At 46.8% G+C, this 17,867-nt stretch overlaps 3 protein-coding genes across 3 annotated transcripts; 1 reads left to right on the top strand and 2 right to left on the bottom strand.

Moving 5' to 3' along the window:
• Positions 1–748: 748 nt before the first annotated feature.
• On the bottom strand, positions 749–1,528 carry LOC139839091 (uncharacterized). The gene has a single exon (XM_071829141.1). It carries the CDS (start codon positions 1,526–1,528, stop codon positions 749–751), a length of 780 nt encoding a protein of 259 aa, XP_071685242.1.
• An 881-nt stretch (positions 1,529–2,409) lies between these two features.
• On the bottom strand, positions 2,410–2,897 carry LOC127293798 (uncharacterized). Its single transcript, XM_051323457.2, has one exon. It carries the CDS (start codon positions 2,855–2,857, stop codon positions 2,531–2,533), a length of 327 nt encoding a protein of 108 aa, XP_051179417.1. The 5' UTR covers positions 2,858–2,897; the 3' UTR covers positions 2,410–2,530.
• An 8,993-nt stretch (positions 2,898–11,890) lies between these two features.
• LOC127347150 (uncharacterized) lies at positions 11,891–14,007 on the top strand. The gene is made up of 5 exons (XM_051373374.1): positions 11,891–12,076; positions 12,807–13,089; positions 13,169–13,395; positions 13,753–13,839; positions 14,002–14,007. The coding sequence occupies exons 1-5, from the start codon at positions 11,891–11,893 to the stop codon at positions 14,005–14,007; spliced, it is 789 nt and encodes a 262-aa protein (XP_051229334.1).
• The last annotated feature ends 3,860 nt before the right edge of the window (positions 14,008–17,867 follow it).

Genomic DNA, 17,867 nt, shown 5'->3' on the forward strand with positions numbered 1-17,867 from the left:
TTACAAGAATTATTTGAAATTCAAAAAAAAATGTGACATCGATCAACATGTTAATAGGATTGATATGATAGTAGTATCACATACATGCGCACGAAGCATTTGGATGTGGGACGGAATGGAACTCGAAAATTAAGCGTGCTAGTGCTAGAGTAGTGGGAGGATGGGTGACCGAGCGGGAAGTTTGACCACAAGTAAGTAATTTAACTAGAGATAAGTGTAGTTAGAGATAGAGACTAAACTATGCAAATAACTGAAATAATAGAAATTCCGAAAAAATAGAAAAAAAATGGAGTGAAAAAAATTAAAATAAATAAAATTAGAAAATTCACCTGGAGACATTTTCACCCCGACGCGCGGAACCCACATGGATGAACCTTTAGTCCCGGTTGGTAAGCAACCGGCACTAAAGGAGAGGGGCTTTAGTCTCGATCCTTTAGTCCCGGTTACACAACCGAGACTAAAGCCCGTTATGAACCGAGATTAAATGGCCTTTTTCTACTAGTGCAGCTTGCCGGCCGAGCTCAAGATGGCCAAATCTGCAGGCCGATCGAACAGGTAGAACACTCTCCTCCACGTTCCCATGCACAACTGAAGCAGTCTCGCTCGCTCGATCTCGATAATATTACCAGACACCAAATATTTTTTTGAGTGTACCAGACACCAATTGATCGCATAGCCCAAGAAATTCCGTGAGGGCGGCTGAGCCATGCTACTTTTTTTTTTTTTGAGGGAACGCATGGCTCTTTATTCATTCATAAAGATAAGTGTTGATACAAAGACCATCCGGGGGCTCTAGCAACCACACCTGACGTCCAACATTGCCCGTTGTAACAGAACGAGCTAGCCTATGCGCTTCAGTGTTTGAAACTCTACTTTCGTGTCTAAACAACACCCTCTCAAAGAGTGTCGAGGTCTCTTTTATTTCATGGAGCACAGCACTGTAATCTCCTGCAAAAGGTCGAGATAGATTTTGCACCACCGCCAAGCAGTCAGATGCCACCGTAATCCTTCGTAGATTCAGGTCCTGGGCCAGAGCCAGGGCTTCGCGGCACGCCATGGCTTCCAGCACCGAAGGATTGGTGATTCCTTCCACGGTCAAGCTCGAGGCCCCCAGGTAGGAACCATCTGCACTCCGACAGACCGCTCCCACCGCCCCTCCCGGCCGTGTCTTTGCTAGGGCGGCATCAACGTTAATCTTGGCACACCCCTCTACCGGTGGTATCCACTTCGGATGACGCACTTCAGGGACTGCGTCCTTCTTCGGTGTTGCTCTAGCCAGAATTGAGAGGTCCTGGAGGTACCTCTGAATGAAAAGGTGAGTGGACAGCGGGCTTTGACACTCGCCTTCATGGATAAGCCTTTGTCGCGCATACCATATCGCCCACAAGGTAACTGCGACTCTAGCAAAATCATCTCGCGAGAGAGTTTCCATCATTACGAAAAGCCATTGCTTCGCAGACGGGTCCTCATTCATACTGACGTGTTCAGTAATGTCCTCGTCAGACAGAGCCCAAACAGACCTCGCCATAGCGCAGTTGATTAGGGAGTGTCTCCAAGAATCCTCCTCAAGGGCAAAACCAGGCCATGGCCCGCCCTACCCAGGAGGAAAAACAACTTTTATACCTATGCAGCATCGATAAAGCCCACTAACTCAACCTAGTTCACGTGAGAGGTAGGCAGACATGCAGTTCATGCGTTCGGCAGTTCTCGTTCCACTTCGTCACTCTCAGAGAGCGGCTCATCCGTGACGCTAGTTAGGCAGCAGGCGCAGGCTAGCAGAGAGCTAGCTATGGCCTACGGCCAGCAGCGGCGACTAGACGATCTATTTAGAGAAGAATTGATTGATTTGCTTTTCAAAAGGCAATGAGATGATAAGGCAATGAGATGATGTAAATGACGTTATGGAAGACTAGTTAAATGCCGTCCCTACTATTATTTCCTTGTACCTAACTGGTTTTCAAGGCCTAATGTGAGATGTATATGATCCGTTGAACCAAATGTGCTGAGTATTGACTAATGCTCATGTCTACTGAAGTCTATAGTTTACAATTGCAATTTTTTGTGTCTCCTTTAGTTTGGCCCGCCCAGGATATTATTTGAAGCTCCGCCACTGGGCAGCATCACGCAGTGAGCCGGTGACGTGGAGCGTCTGCAGCTCGTTTGGGCAAAGCCTGAAACATCCGAGACCCCATTTGAACAGAAGGAGTTCGTTTTAGAAAATGGTGCATATCAAGATTAAAGCTCGAGAAATTCAGGTTTCTCAAGCCTTGTTGCTTGCAATCAGTCCCTAAGCCGTGACGTTAAGTGCTTTCTTTGAAACCTCGTCGATCCTAGTACCTGCTTGTCGATTTCATTCAGAGATCTCTATTACTCACGATCGGGAATTCAAGATGCAGGCAAGATCGAAAGGGAACAGCAAAACAGGGAAATATTAAACCAAAAACAACAGGCAAGACGATCCGTATGTACAAAACGTAGTAGAACCATAAAAACACAAAGCACGCCGTGCATCAGCGAGGCTGAAGCATCATCAGCTTGGCGCGAACCGGTCGAGGAGGAGGCAGACGGTGGCCTCCGGCATAACCGCGCCCGCGCCGCCGCGGCACGTCGCCACCACCGGCAGGCCATCCTTGGCCCCGATCGCAGCTGCATCGGCTGCCTTCTCCTTCTTGGCCTGCGCGCCGTTCTTGCTGGACGCCTCGAGCTCGGTGCGCCCGCCGTGCAGCCGGGAGGAGATCTGGCAGAGCCAGACGCCGACCATGTTCGGCGATGGCGGCTCCGACGGCAGTGAAAACGACGACGACGACATGGCCAGACTAGATGAGATCGCTTGGAATTGGAAGCAGAGTGTGTGCATTTCGCTTTTCGCTCTGCCTGGTCTTTATATACTATAGTAATTGGCAGCACACTGACATAGTTGCTTCAACAAATATCTAGATGCGGTGGAAACGTCAAAAACTACCGAAGATTGGCACGAGACCGGAGAACAGCGGCGCGCGCGCGGCGGCGGATGCATGTACCCGGCCAAGCGAGGTCGCCGCAGCAGTCATTGGCCTTATCGTCCGGCCTCCGACACAGCCGGGTAGGCCGGTACACGCGACAGCGAGCGGCGTCTCGTCCTATCTGGAATTATTGGGCAACACCACACTGGAGCGCAAAGCACGAGCCTAGCTTCCGCGTCAGTGCGTCGCCGTCGCCGGGACGTTTTTCCATCCTCGTGGTGCCCAAGTGTACGCTTCACGTGGAGTCGACTGCGACACACTTATGAAGTTCACATTGTGCAAGTTCAAGACTGAGCGAAACTGATGAGTAAGTTTGTTGATTCTTGCGAACAACAAGGCCCAGCAAGGCAGGAAGCATGAGCCCAGCAAGGAGAAATAATGTCAAAGCCCACCCGCGTACGATCGTCCTCCCGCTCGGCTTGCACACCAAAGGCCGAAAGGAAGGGCCAATGTGATTTGCCTTGTACCTAGCGAAAAATTTCTTTTGCTACAAAACTCAATGACACATTTTTATTTATTTATTTTTTAAAAAAAATCATATTCACAGGTTTCAAACAAATCTGGAAAAATAACTAGATGTGGTCGATAATTTATCCTATAAACATGCAAATTTTCAAAGCTAAATTGTTTAAATTCTAGGCTACACAGAAATGACAAAACTAGATAAATTTTGGATCATTCAAAATAGGCATTGTTGACTAGAGCCAGAACCATATTTGTTTTCCCATTTTTATGTAGCTGTAATACAAAGTATTTCAAATCGGGATTTTACACGTTTGAAAATAAATCATTGACTACATCTAGAATATTTTCTTTGGTTTTTAGTTATAATTTTTCTAAAATTGTAGGAATGATTTTTTATTTTAAAAAAATAAAAGGAGCATTGGAACTCGGGATCCAAAAATATATACTATATAACTACCCACAATAAATAGAGGATGAGAGGAGTAAAGAGATTGAAGACTGAGACAGACTCACGAGAGAGGATATTCCGCAACTAGTTGCGCCCGCACCCCATTTTTTGTTGGCACACTTCCAAGGTTCAAAAAAATACAAACTAAAATTCTAGACAAACATTGTGTTGTATCTTGTGCATCTGTTAAGTTTCATCCAGAAAAAATTCAAAATGTGACCTACACAAAAAGAACAAATGATGTGTAAATAGTACGTGACACTATTTACGTATATTTTCTCTTTTTTACACAGGTCACATTCTGACATATTTTTGGATGAAACTTCACAGATGCACAAGATACAACACAATGTTTGTCTAGAATTTTAGTTTGCATTTTTTGGAAGCATGGAAGTGTGCCAACTAAAATGGGTTGCGGGTGCAACTAGTTGCAAATGGGAGTTTCCCCAGACTCATATGCATGAGACCTCGAAGCAATTCCTCAAAGGCGTGTTTGGTATGATGGGCCTTTCTATGAGGGACATGTCCTGGGATGCATAGCCAGTCCAAAACAAGCTCCGGACCACGTCGTGAATTTTGTTTGGCAATCTATGAAGGAACTTTCTACAATAGGTAAGCAACTATTGCCCCTTTGTTTTGTAGACTGCGCACTATCTTTTTGGCTCGGGTGATGCACGTCATTGATGTTAGGTTGCACAAATGAGGTTCCATATTATTACCATGGTACAAACAAGGTGAGCTTACCATGCCATTGCCTATAGCATCCAATCATAGAGGAATCTGAAGAACATGATCTTGACAATCACCATGATGAGGCCAACGATGATGAAATCTTCCAGCCTATACTCTCTCAAACCTGAGGTTCTCCTTTGCATATAGGCATAGGTACAATAGCCAATGGCATATTAACCATTTCCTTATTAGCAATAGCATGACCAGCCAAGATGCTATGGTAATCCTCTTGTGCGTCCACCAAATTATCATATCCTCTCTAGCTGTTGTTAGAGAAACCATTCATTTGATCTTGGCAGGTCCTCCATTTTTTTTGACAAAGAGTATATATTAATATCACAGAGATACCAATTACACCCAGTCTCTCCAACAACGCACTGCCCTAGTGACATTGCGGATGCACACGACCAACAAAAAAAAGAATTACCAAAAAAGAAAAGCCCCGCTACAGTGTTCAAATCTTTTAAATAACAACACTAACACCACCATGACTGCACCAGAAGTTCAGCTTCTCCAAAAGAGAAGCCTCCAAGAAGGTAACAGTGCACCAGCGCTGTCGTCACCCGATCATAGATCTTAGGTTTTCACCCTGAAGAACAGCCAAACTCTCAAAGCAGTGCCTTCAACAAGGACATTGCCAGGCACAACCTTAGATATTCACCCTAAAAGGTAAGACTTTGAACTTCTCTTGTGCAGTCGCCCCCACTCACATGCCGCTGCTCCAAAGACACCGACCACGAAGCCAATTCCTCCTCGCCACCCAGACTCGAGTCACCATTGCAAGACCACAGATCTCGGCTTCCATGTCATTCTCCGCCAGCTCCACGGAACGAAAACGTGCTCCATGATAATAACCGCCATTAGAGCTTCGAAGCGCTCCCTCTGTAACCAAATGGCCAGAGCAAAAACATGGGTGCGCTCGACTGAATTCCACCCGATCCGGTAACCTCCAGGCTTGATTCGCCCAATGGAGTGCCGGCGGAGTCTTCCGGAACACGACACATCCGCCAGATCGATGAGGGCAGGCACCGGTGGATCTGCATGTTGGCGCGAGAAGAAATCTAAGGACCGCCGCCATTATTCGCAAGACTAGCAGGTCCCCACACCGCTGGTCGTCTCCAAAGCTGAGAAGGCAGAAGAGGGTCAAGGGGATCCAGTGCAGAGCACCGACCTAACTCCACGATTACCAGATCGGCCCGCAGCCACCACCGGATATCACATGTCAGGGCACCTCCATGGGCGCCACACCCCTCCTCGCCAATGCCTCCCGCCGGAGATCCTCAGGCGCCGGTCAGGAAGAGCCACGCCGCCCTGCGCCCCAGAGTCGACCTCTCATCTCCTCCCGTGAGGAGCCGCCAGGATACGCCTCCCCTACCCACCATCCGTCGAGGGGATGGGCGCCGCCACCGCTGCCAGGGAGGGCAGCAGTGGCGGCCAGGATGGCAGTGGACGGCGATGGGCTGCGGCGGACTAGGGTTCCCCGGAGTCGCTCGGGAGAGGATCGACTCGGGAGTATGAAAGAAAAAATTGAACAATGCTCCTAGGTGCCTCCCTCTTAACACCACATACCACTAAAATGGCATAGGAAGTACAAGTAAGCTCGAGCATCACAAGCACTAATGAAATCATAACAAAGTATCACAATTCAAACCAGATCATAATTAAGAGGGGCATGCATGATCATTACCATAAGAGGATCACAAGTTCATCCTACCACTACAACTATGGTTTCAACCTACAAAAGTGGGTGTCATCCTAACACCGCAAATTCATCATCAATTGAGAGGTTTAGTATATATATAACCTCATCAAAATATACAGGACATCAAAGGTTTTTTATGCCCTAGATAGAACAAAAGTGTACATCATCATCATAACCTCCATGCATGCTTCCCTGCTCATGGCCCAAAGGCCACCACAGGTCAGGTCTACAGAGTGTAGTAGTACTTGGCCAGGTAGGTCGACATGAAGGGGAGCAATTCCATTGTCCCCTTCTGTGTAGCCTTCTTAGTGTCAATGCGGTTCTTGGCGTTTGTCTTCTTTGTGGGCGGAAATCCTTGTCGCAACCTCTGTAGCAACCTTGTCCACCAGGATAGACAGAGGGCCTCCTCCACTGGCAGTTGCACCACCTAGGTCTCAGCATTTGGTTGTGAACCGACCATAAAGGAAGGGTTAATGAGTCCCCAACGCAGATCATGGCCTGGGTAAAATCTTCACACATCAAGTCCTACATTCACCACTCACCACATATCGTTGCAACAACATGCTAATCTACTAGTACATAGGATGCAAAGACAAAATATTTTACACAAGAGGTAGGACATGGTGTTTTGGCTCATAGGTCTAAATGCACCTATTAAGAAAAATGCTTTTTATGTTTATTCGAGAATGTTGAAAAATTATGAAGAAAAATCCCGGATTTACATTTGAACATTCTATGTTCACACACACAATTTTGTGGAAAAAAGACATTTTGTGTGGCCTACGTAAAAACATAAAAACATGTCACGTAAAAAGCTATTTTGAATCATCGGGAATTTCCTTTTTTACGCAACCCATAAAAAATATCATTTCTTTGCGAATCTTACTATGTGAACGTAGAATGTCAAGATATACATCCAAAATTTAATTTTTTGGAATTTTTAGATATTTTGGAATATACTTTTTACACAACCGGTACATATACACCTATGAGTCAAAGATGATTTCCCACAAGAGGTGAATCTATATAGCTACAAGTTAAAGATGAACAAGACACGACACATGGCAGTGATAGATCTCATGAACCTTTATACTATAAGAACATATATCAACCCTACCAATGCTACATTAATTCGGACCCTAGCACACTAAGATCTAGCTAGATCTTCCCTACCATACCAAGATCTAACCGAAGCATACGAAGATTGAGGTGTGCTTACTTATAGTCATAAATGGATGCAAAGGTGAACTCCGCAAAGAAGAGGAAGTAGCATTGCCGCCGCCGCTGGCCAAAGATTGGAGCGCCTCTTACCTTCTCAGCAACCCGATAGTGGAGCTTGAAAGGGGTGGAGGGTTTGGAATCGGGTGGTGAGAGTGGAGGGTAGAAATAAGGGGAGGGCATTGTGCACCTTATTTATGGTATCCATCTCATAAAAACCCACTCATTTTCCCTAATTAAATAGCTCTAGTTTGCAAAGTTGTCTGCCTTCACAAGATACACAACTCTGCAAAAAATGGGGTCATTATCATGAAGTGTGCCATAGATTTTGCCATCACCAGGTTCACTCATTCATGGTAGAAATGATTTTTAAAGTTTCTTTTCCTCAACCCACCATATGACTAGTTTATTATTTTGCATCGGACTACAAGCCATATTGTGACTCCTGGCGCAAGTTTTCCAATTTTTGAATTTTTTTAGATTGGATTCAACACTTGTGGGCTATTGAATTTGTACTAGGCGGAAATAGAGCATGTGTTTGGTCATTATTTTGGGCATACACACCATCAGGGCACCTCCTTGTATTTTTCCAAAAATAACTAAAGCGTAGTTTATGTACCTCCGTTCAATTATGAATTTAGTCAACTAAACACTACAAATAAATCAGTATATGGTTGCACATCGAGATAATTCATGATACCTTGGGGATGGCCATCCTACAAGGTCTACTACATGTATTAGGCAGGTATTTCTTTTGTTGAAGATATGCCCGAGAAGCAATAATAAATTGGTTATTGTTATATCTTAGTGTTCATGATATATGTTTACACTTCATGCTATAATTGTATTGACCGGAAACATTAACACATGTGTGTTGTGTAAACAACCAGAGTCCCTAGTAAGCCTCTTGTTAAACTAGCTTGTTGATTAATACATGATCATAGTTTCCTGATCATGAACATTGGATGTTATTAATAACAAGGTCATATCATTAGGTGAATGATGTGATGGACACACACCCATATAAGCGTAGCATAAGATCAAGTCATTAAAGTTCAACTTGCTATAAGCTTTCAATACATAGTTACCTAGTCCTTCGACCATGAGATCATGTAAATCACTTATACCAGAAGGGTACTTTGATTGCATAAAACGCCACTGCGTAAATGGGTGGTTATAAAGATGGGATTAAGTATTCGGAAAGTATGAGTTGATGCATATGGATCAAAAGTGGGATTTGTCCATCCCGATGACGGATAGATATACTCTGGGCCCTCTCGGTGGAATGACATCTAATTAGCTTGCAAGCATGTGACAAGGTCACAAGAGATGACATACCACGGTAACGAGTAAAGAGTGTTTGTCGGTAACGAGGTTGAACTAGGTATGGAGATACCGATGATCAAACCTCGGACAAGTAAAGTATCGCGTGACAAAGGGAATCGGTATCGTATGTAAATGGTTCAATCGATCATTGAATTATCGTGTAATGTGTGGGAGCCATTATGGATCTCCAGATCCCGCTATTGGTTATTGGTCGGAGAGGAGTCTCGACCATGTCTGCATAGTTCACGAATCGTAGGGTGACACACTTAAGGTTTGATGTCGTTTTAAGTAGATATGGAATATGGAATGAAGTTCGAATGTTGTTCGGAGTCTCGGATGGGATCCAGGACATCACGAGGATTTCCGGAATGGTCCAGAGAATAAGATTTATATATAGGAAGTCACATTCCAAGTTTGGGAATGGTCCGGTGTATTTATGGAAGGTTGTAGAAGTTTCTAGAATCATCCGGAAAAAATCACTATTGAAGGAGGAGTCTCAGAGGGACTCCACCAACCCTAGCCAACCCACCAAGTGGGAAGGTGGAGTCCATGGTGGACTCCACCTAGTTGGCCGGCCAAAGGACAAGGAAGGGGAGCAATCCCACTCCACCTAGGTTTCCCTATTATGGCAGTTTTGGAGTTGGACTTCAGATTGGTTTGGGGCAAACCCTAGTGTCGAGGGTACTCCTCGTCAATGCCCTCCGATAGGGGCTTAGGGTTGACGGAATCCTGTAGGCTGACACGAGACATCGGTTCACAGACAAGCGGGGAGAGCAATTTACCCAGGTTCGGGGCCCTCGATGAGGTAAAACCCTTACGTCCTGCCTGTCTGTTCTTTGATTATGAGAATAATGGGTTACAATGGGGTGCCGAATAGTTCGGCTGAGATCTAGGCGAGATTGCTGTTGCTAGGGTTACCTAGCTCTAAGCTTTTCCTGGCTAAGATTGCTAAGATTGTTCGTGTGTCCTTCGGCAGCCCCTCTCCTGGCCTTTATATAGGAGGCCGGGTCTCAAGAGGTCTAACCGAATACGACTAGTTTTACAATAGTTTAGATCCAATCTTTCCTTGTTCGTTCGCTTCCTTGTCTTGCCCGTCAAGGGATCTTCTGGTGCACCGACCTAGTGGCCCATCTAGCCTTCGGGTGTCTTCATGGGCCTCCAGTTGGTCAATACAGGATAGGGTAACGTCGGTTACTCGAAGGGTAATGCCCACGTCAGTAGCCCCCGAGTGTCTAGCCGAAGATAATTCGGGTAGAGACTAGTGCATGTCCTCTCATGATATTCTTCTCCTTCATTATTCTTATTCATCTTGATTATGCTTCATCTTCCTTTTATCGGGTGCGCGTCAGCGCTCCCGATGGGAGTAGCCCCCGAGTCTAGGTACGGATGTTTGCAATCCGTGCGTAGACTCAAGTTGTACTACTCGAATACTTTCCTCTGCCGAGTTTTTCGCAAGGCTTCATAGGTCATCCGATATATTTTCTTCACGCAAAGGATAATGAGCAACGTGCCCAACTTTTGTTGGTTAACTGCCGATGGCAAAACAACGTTACTCTACACAGAATCAAGTCCCCGGGCATGATCCTGGAGTGCAAAAAACTTTTACTAGATGTACATCATGCGCTCCCGATGGGAGTGTCTGGGTGTAATCACTTGAGTGCAGACTCAGTCCTTTTTCCTTCAACTGCTCACTCTATCGAGTCTTCCTTTTTATCGGGTGCGCGTCAGCGCTCCCGATGGGAGTAGCCCCCGAGTCCAGGTTCGGATGCTTGCAATCCGTGCGTGGACTCAAATCCTTCATCCGATGACTTTTTATATTTCCATCGAGTGCCTTTAATAATAATTTTTTTATATGACATCACAGTTTTGGGCCAATTGATGGGATTTGACTTCACGTGTAACTGCTGTGGGCCAATTGATGGAACTTTACCTGACGGGCCCACCCTAGTTCTGCGCGGGCAGTTTTTAGGTTTTAACTAATGCACGCGCGGCGATCGAGGCGTCTCCTCATTTTTCGCGCGACGTGGGAGTAATGGGCCGCCGGTTCCACTCTTTCTTCTAGTGCCACGTGTACAGTCAGATCTGTTCGTCTCCCCACGATGCTTTGTGGAGTTATGGCCACGTTTGGGCTCAAATTCTTACGGGATAAATAGGGAGCCTCTTTTCTTTTTACCTTTTACCCCGCTCACTGCTCGTCTTCTCCCTCAAGCCTTCTGTCCTTCTGCCTCTCCATCAAAAGCTTCGTCCACCATGGGCAAGAAGAAGAGCGGCAGCACATCGGAGGCAGCCAAAGTTAGCCGCGACTGGAGCGCCTCTGCCATTACCAACCGCGACATCAACAAACTCCGCGCCCTCGGCTTCATCTCCGCATCTGAGGATGACGTTCGTCTCCCAGGTCAGGTTTCTCGCCCGAGTCCCCCAAAGGGCTTCACCGTCATGTTCGCCGCTTTCCTGTTCCGTGGCCTCTCTCTTCCGGCGCACGAGTTCCTTCGCTCCCTTCTTTTCTTCTATGGGATTCAGCTCTGGCAGCTGACCCCAAATTCCATCCTCCACCTTTCCATTTTTGTCACCGTTTGTGAAGCTTTCCTCGGCATTGAGCCCACTGGGGCCTTTGGAGGAAGATCTTCTATGTGAAGCGTCACAATGATAGCACCCCCCCCCCCCCCCCCCCCCGTTGTTGGCGGCATCGGCTTTGTCGTCAGGAAGGAGGTCGATTACTTCGACTATCCGATGAAGGAATCCGTCCAGGGCTGGCGCAACAAATGGTTCTACCTTCGGGACCCTGTCATTCCTGGGCGGCGTTCAAATCTCCCCGTTTTTGACGATGTCTTGGTGGCTCACAAGAAGAAATCTTGGAACAACGCCCTTTCTCCCGAAGAAAAGGCGACAGCCGATGAGCTATTCAAGCAAGTTGTCATTCTGAAGAATTCAGGAGGCATGATGATGCACGGTACTGAAGTAGTTTCAGTGTTCCTGCAACGTCGAGTGCAGCCGCTGATGTCTCGCCCTCACCAGCTGTGGCTTTTCGCTGGCAAAAACGATAAGTCGAGGGTCAACTCTGCCGACATTTCGGCAGGCGAGCTCCAGAACGAAGTTCGTCGCCTAACATGCCTCAGCACCAAGGACACCATCGTTCTGACATCGGCGCGCCCTCCTTATGACTCCAAGCATCCTCCATCCGAGGTAACCTTTTCGTCCTTCGTTTACTGTCACTACTCCTTCTTTTTGTTTGTGCCTTACACGTTTTGCTATCTTTCTGCAGGTTCCCGCTGTCGCCCACTGTTATCCTCCCTCACCCGAGAGCGGAGCGGTGTTAGAGGATGACGATGACGATTCTGAAGGAACCGAGGATACCCAGTACGCCCTTGAGGACAGCGATGTCCAAGAGGAAGAAACTGCTGAAGATGACGCCTTTCTCAAGAGCAGACGTCGCAAGTAGGTGCATGATGATCTTATCACTTCGGCTGAATCAAGTCCTAAAGGAGGAGATAATGATGCCGACGAAGCTGCTTCGCCTCCTCCTGCTAAGAAGGGTTCAACTAGTTTCTTCGTGGACGAAGATGACCTGGACTTGTGAGCATTTATACTCTTGCTACTTTCATTTCTTGTCACCTTGTATGCTAACTGCACGCTGTACTCAAACAGCTCTGCCGATGATGACGACGATGTTCCTCTCGCAAAGAGGGCTAAACTAGCTTCTGAGAGAGCAGCATCGGCTAAAGAATCAAACCCTTCTCCTGCCAAGTCGACACCTCCATCCCGAACGGGTGTAGAGAAGGTCCCAGTGTCGAGAGTTATTCCTTCCGATGATGCTCCCACGCCGCCGGCTGGCCGCGATCGCGTAAGTACTTTAATCTGTCAAGCTTTGCTGAATTCCATCACCTTACTCTTCTTGACTTTTTCCTGGCTGCAGCCAATTTACGCTACAGTCGATGCTGTGGCGGATTTTGCTGAACAATTTACTCGTCTCGAAGCTGAAAATTCTCAACTTCGGAAGGCCGTCAAATCTTTGGCTGATCAGGTGGTCGAAGCCAACAGACTTGCTGCCGATGCCAAAAGTGAGAATACTTCGTTGAAGGAAGAAGTAAGTCGGCTGAAGCGTCAAATGAAGGATGATCAAGATGCCAGGCGTGCAGCGGCGGCTGCGATTGATGAGAAGGAGGGTGTCCTCCGCGAATCCATCAAGGGTTTACTGGGTAAAATCCTTGTAGTGCTCCGCCTCTTTCTTGATGCTTTCTCCATTGATTACTAATATTCTTTTTTTTTCTTTTTCAGAGGCCGCCAACTTAACTGTCAGTCGTCGTCATCAGCTTCGGGAGGATTCTACGGCCGACGCCTTGTCACTTGCTGCTGAGTCAAATGTCCAGATCCTCAAATTGCTGCAGAAGTCCAAGGGAGCGCTGTCGAAGTTATACTCGATGATCTTCCCTAAGGCGAAGCTGGACAAGACTCTCGACGAGATGGCTGAAGCCTTCCTTATCGATCCCTCCGAACCTGTAGAGGTACTGAAACGTCACAACCGCTTGTTTGGTGCGGTTCTTACTTTCCAGTTGCTTATGGGCCACGGGATGGGATCGGAATTGGAAGAGTTTTCCAAGGCGCTGCCTGTTGATGATGAAAATCATCTAGTCAACCTTGAGCCTTTCAAGAGATCGGCAATAACTTGTGCCAACCGGCTTCTCAACGTCGGCTAACCCTTGAACTGTTATTTGATTTGTTGTAAATATTCTCGTAACACTTTTAAATTCGACTCTGTTGCCAAACATCCTTTTGCCTGTATGATGTGCACTCAATGCTCCCGATGGGAGTTTTTTCTTTTTTTATATTAATGCTTGGTCTGAAGTGAGGACGTGCTGCAGATTCCTTCATCTTCTTCCCGTGCTGAGCTCTTTCCAAATTCCTCGGGTAACGATGAATCAGGCCTTGTTCGTCAGTTACGTGATCAGGTGTCTAGTTTAAATAAAGACATTACTTCCCTTCGTGCGATGGCTGCCTTAGTGAAGAAGAAAGGAGAAATAGCGACTGCCGTTGAACAATACGCTCTTGATGGTCTTCATGTTGCTACCGAAAGTTTGAACTGTGAGTATTAGCCTGCCTTCTGATTCCAGGTATAGCTTGAATGTTCTAACATTCGTTCCTTTTCCAGTCGTGGCTTCGGATGCATCTGAAGAGGACAGGAAGATTCATGAAGAGGTTGAGGCGATGACCGACGTTGCGCATCCAACACATGGTTTATGGCAGCATCGTCTGAAGGCCGTCATTATGGCGAAGTTCATGTACCGGGTGATGAAGGCACATTACTATTTTGATAAATACTATGCCCTTCTCACGATGGTTTGGCATACCTTGTTTCCTCTGGATCAAGCACCCGAAGCTTTGTCTGGCTTGTTCACCCGATTCAAGTCTCCAGAAAGGATTCGGCTGCTAGTGCGGAAAGAACTTCTAGCTGGTGCTGAGCTTGCTTTTGCTTCCATATTGGCATGCCATCCATCTTTAGATTTAAGAGCCGTGGTTAACACTGAAAGGGATTTAATCCCGTACTATGATGTTGCTAGAGGTCCTGCTCACACCATTGTTTCTCGGATGGAATCATGTCTCGAGAAGGAGCTGAAGGCCCACTGGGACCGGGGATCCCGATTATGAATGTAATAGCCTTGTATTTCACATAAGACTTGTTTGCTGCGTACGCTGCACGCTTTGATTTGATTGATATTTTATTGTCGAGTGCGGCTGAGTGATGAGTTCAGCCTGCTTACTCGACGACTTCGTTGTATTTTATGCAATGTGATTGCGAAGTCAATATGTAATTTATGTGAAAGTTCGGCTTCGTCACACGGTGCACCTGTTTGAGCCTTATCTTAATGTAACCATCGACTGCAGCACTCGCGTATTTTTCGAGGCTTGGATTGGTTGTTTTTGTGTGTCATTAATCTTAGCTCTCGTAGAGAATATTTAATTAATGTCATCGTGTGAACACGTTTTTTCTGGGCCAGTGCTCCCGATGGGAGTTAGAGCCGATGGAAAACGGTTCCGAACGTTACGTTCGGGTGTCAAAGCCTGAAGCAAGGAAAAAAAGGGTAACCGAAATCTGATTAGATCTTTATTCATAATGCAAAGTAACCTTGTAGGCCGTTGAAAAATAATCGTATTATATGTATAAAACCGTCGCAAGTGCGCGATGTTCCACGGATTCTCGACATCTTTTCCTGAGGCTGGATTTTTGAGCCAATAAGCTCCTCCTGGTATCACTTCGGTGATGATGTACGGTCCTTCCCATGGGGATTCCAGCTTCAAGGGTCTTTTTTGCTTCAGCCGAAGTACCATATCTCCAACACTGAAATTTCGACTGCGTATTCGTCGACTGTGATAATTTCTCAGTGCTTGTTGGTAGACCGTTGTTCTTGCCAAGGCAATATCTCGTGCTTCATCAAGGAGATCGACAGCATCCTGTAGCGCGATATTGGAGGAGGACTCTGTGTACGCTGTTACTCGAGGCGCTTCAAATCGGACGTCGGCTGGCAGGACTGCTTCGGCTCCGTACACCAAGAAGAATGGAGTGTATTGAGTTGACCTATTGGGGGTGGTTCGCAAACTCCATAGCACAGATGGTAGTTCCTCAACCCAGGCTCCGGCTGCGTCTTTAAGCTGTTTCTTTAAACCATCCCCTATTAAACCATTGATCCTTTCCACCTGACCGTTGGTCTGGGGGTGAGAGACTGATGCGAATTTCAATTTGATTCCTCCATCATCGCAAAATTTTCTGAATTCCTCAGAATCGAAGTTGGTTCCATTGTCTGTGACGATGCTGTGGGGCATACCGAATCGTCAGGTTATTCCTTTAAAGAATTGGACCGCCGTTTCAGCCTTTTGATTTCGCACTGGTACTGCCTCAATCCACTTAGTGAATTTATCATCGCAACTTGATGAAGTACGTGTGTCCTCCGGGTGATGATCTGGGCAACGGCCCAACTTGATCGAGTCCCCATTGAGCGAACGGCCATGCCAAGGGTATTGTCATTAAATCCGTTGTAGGAGCATGTGGTTTCGACGAGAAACGTTGGCAAACATCGCACTTCATGACTAGGTCCCTAGCATCCGAAGCTGCTGTTGGCCAATAAAATCCTGCCCTGAAGGCTTTTGCCACAAGAGCTCTGCTCCCTGCATGATGCCCACAGGTTCCTTCATGTATCTCACGTAACAGTGCTTTTCCATCGTCAATGGCGATGCACCTTTGGAAGATCCCTGAGATGCTGCGCTTGTAAAGCTCACCATTTATTACTGTGAAGGCCTTTGATCGTCTGACGATTCGCTTAGCTTCCACAGAGTCTTCTGGCAACTCTTGTTTCGACAGGTACGCTAGGAATGGTTCGGTCCATAGAGGCTCGAGGAGGAGAACTTGTTCAGATGAAAGGATTGAAGATTCTTCAGCCGAAGGTTTTTGCAGTGAGCTTTTTTCCAACTCTTCACCCGATGATTTTCCAGACGGCTTTTCTTTAATTGATCTTTGAGCGATCACTTCGTAAAAAACTCCATCTGGGATGGGGGAGCATGTGGACCCGATGTTTGCCAAAGTGTCGGCTTCCTCGTTACTGGCTCTGCCGATGTGCTTAAGCTCGCATCCTTCGAATTTAGCCTCCATGTTCTGATACAGCTGCCGATAAGCAACCATGTTATCACTGACTGCATCGCACAGGTTCATTGACTGCTGGACCACCAAGTTCAAATCTCCGTAGATCTCTAGGCGCGTAGCGCCACATGCCTTCGCCATTTTCATTCCGTGCAGCAGTGCTTCGTATTCTGCTTCGTTGTTTGTCGGCAGTGAGAAATTCATACGTAGTATATACTTCATTTTATCTCCTTGTGGTGATATCAGCACTACTCCTGCCCCTGCTCCTGTACTCCGCTTTGACCCATCAAAGTACATCACCCATGACTCTGACATGTCGGGTGTCGCTGGTGTCTGTGACTGGATCCAATCTGCCACAAAATCTGGGAGGATTTGGGATTTTACCGTTGTTCGGTTGACGTAAGTTATGTCGTGTGGTGCTAACTCGATAGCCCATTGAGACACTCGACCTGTGGCTTCCGGGTTGGTCATTATGCTCTTCAGTGGTGCTTCGCTCACAACTTTGATCGGGTGCTCCGTGAAGTAGTGCCTCAGCTTGCGAGCCGACCTCCATACTGCATATGCCAACTTCTGGTGATGAGGATACCTCTGTCTTGCGGGGGTAAGTACTTCACTGAGGTAATAAACGGGCCTCTGCACACCGTGAACCCTTCCTGCTTCTTCTCGTTCGACAACCAAAACGCTACTGAAGACTTGAGCTGTAGCGGCTATGTACATCAGTAATGTCTCCTTTTCGCGCGGAGTTACGAGCACCGGTGAGGTCGATAGGATTTTCTTCAAGTTGTCAAAGGAGTCTTGTGCTTCTTTCGTCCACTCGAACTTATCTGACTTTTTCATCAGGTTGTAGAAGGGCAAAGCTTTCTCCCCTAGCTTCGCGATGAACCTGCTAAGCGCTGCTAATCGGCCTGCCAACTGCTGCACTTGGTGCAGATTCTTTGGCGGCTCCATGTCGAGAATAGCTTTGATCTTCAAGGGATTAGCCTCGATTCCTCTGGCTGACATGAAGTACCCGAGTACTTGTCCTCCTGGCACTCCGAAGAAACATTTCTTGGGGTTTAGCTTGATTTTGTACTTGTCCAGATTGTCAAAGGTCTCTCGCAGGTCGTCGATGAGTGTGGCTGCGTGCTTTGTTTTCACCACGATATCGTCGATGTAGACATCAATGTTCCTCCCGATCTGTTCCACAAGGCAGGCTTGCATGCAGCGTTGGTAAGTAGCTCCCGCATTTTTCAACCCGAAGGTCATGACGTTGTAACAGAAAACGCCGTGTGGAGTGATAAACGCGGTTAATTCCTGATCCTCCTTCTTCAATTTGATCTGGTTGTATCCGGAGTATGCATCAAGAAA

This window comes from Lolium perenne, chromosome 4 (genome assembly GCF_019359855.2).
Source record: "Lolium perenne isolate Kyuss_39 chromosome 4, Kyuss_2.0, whole genome shotgun sequence".
Classification (NCBI taxonomy): Eukaryota; Viridiplantae; Streptophyta; class Magnoliopsida; order Poales; family Poaceae; genus Lolium; species Lolium perenne.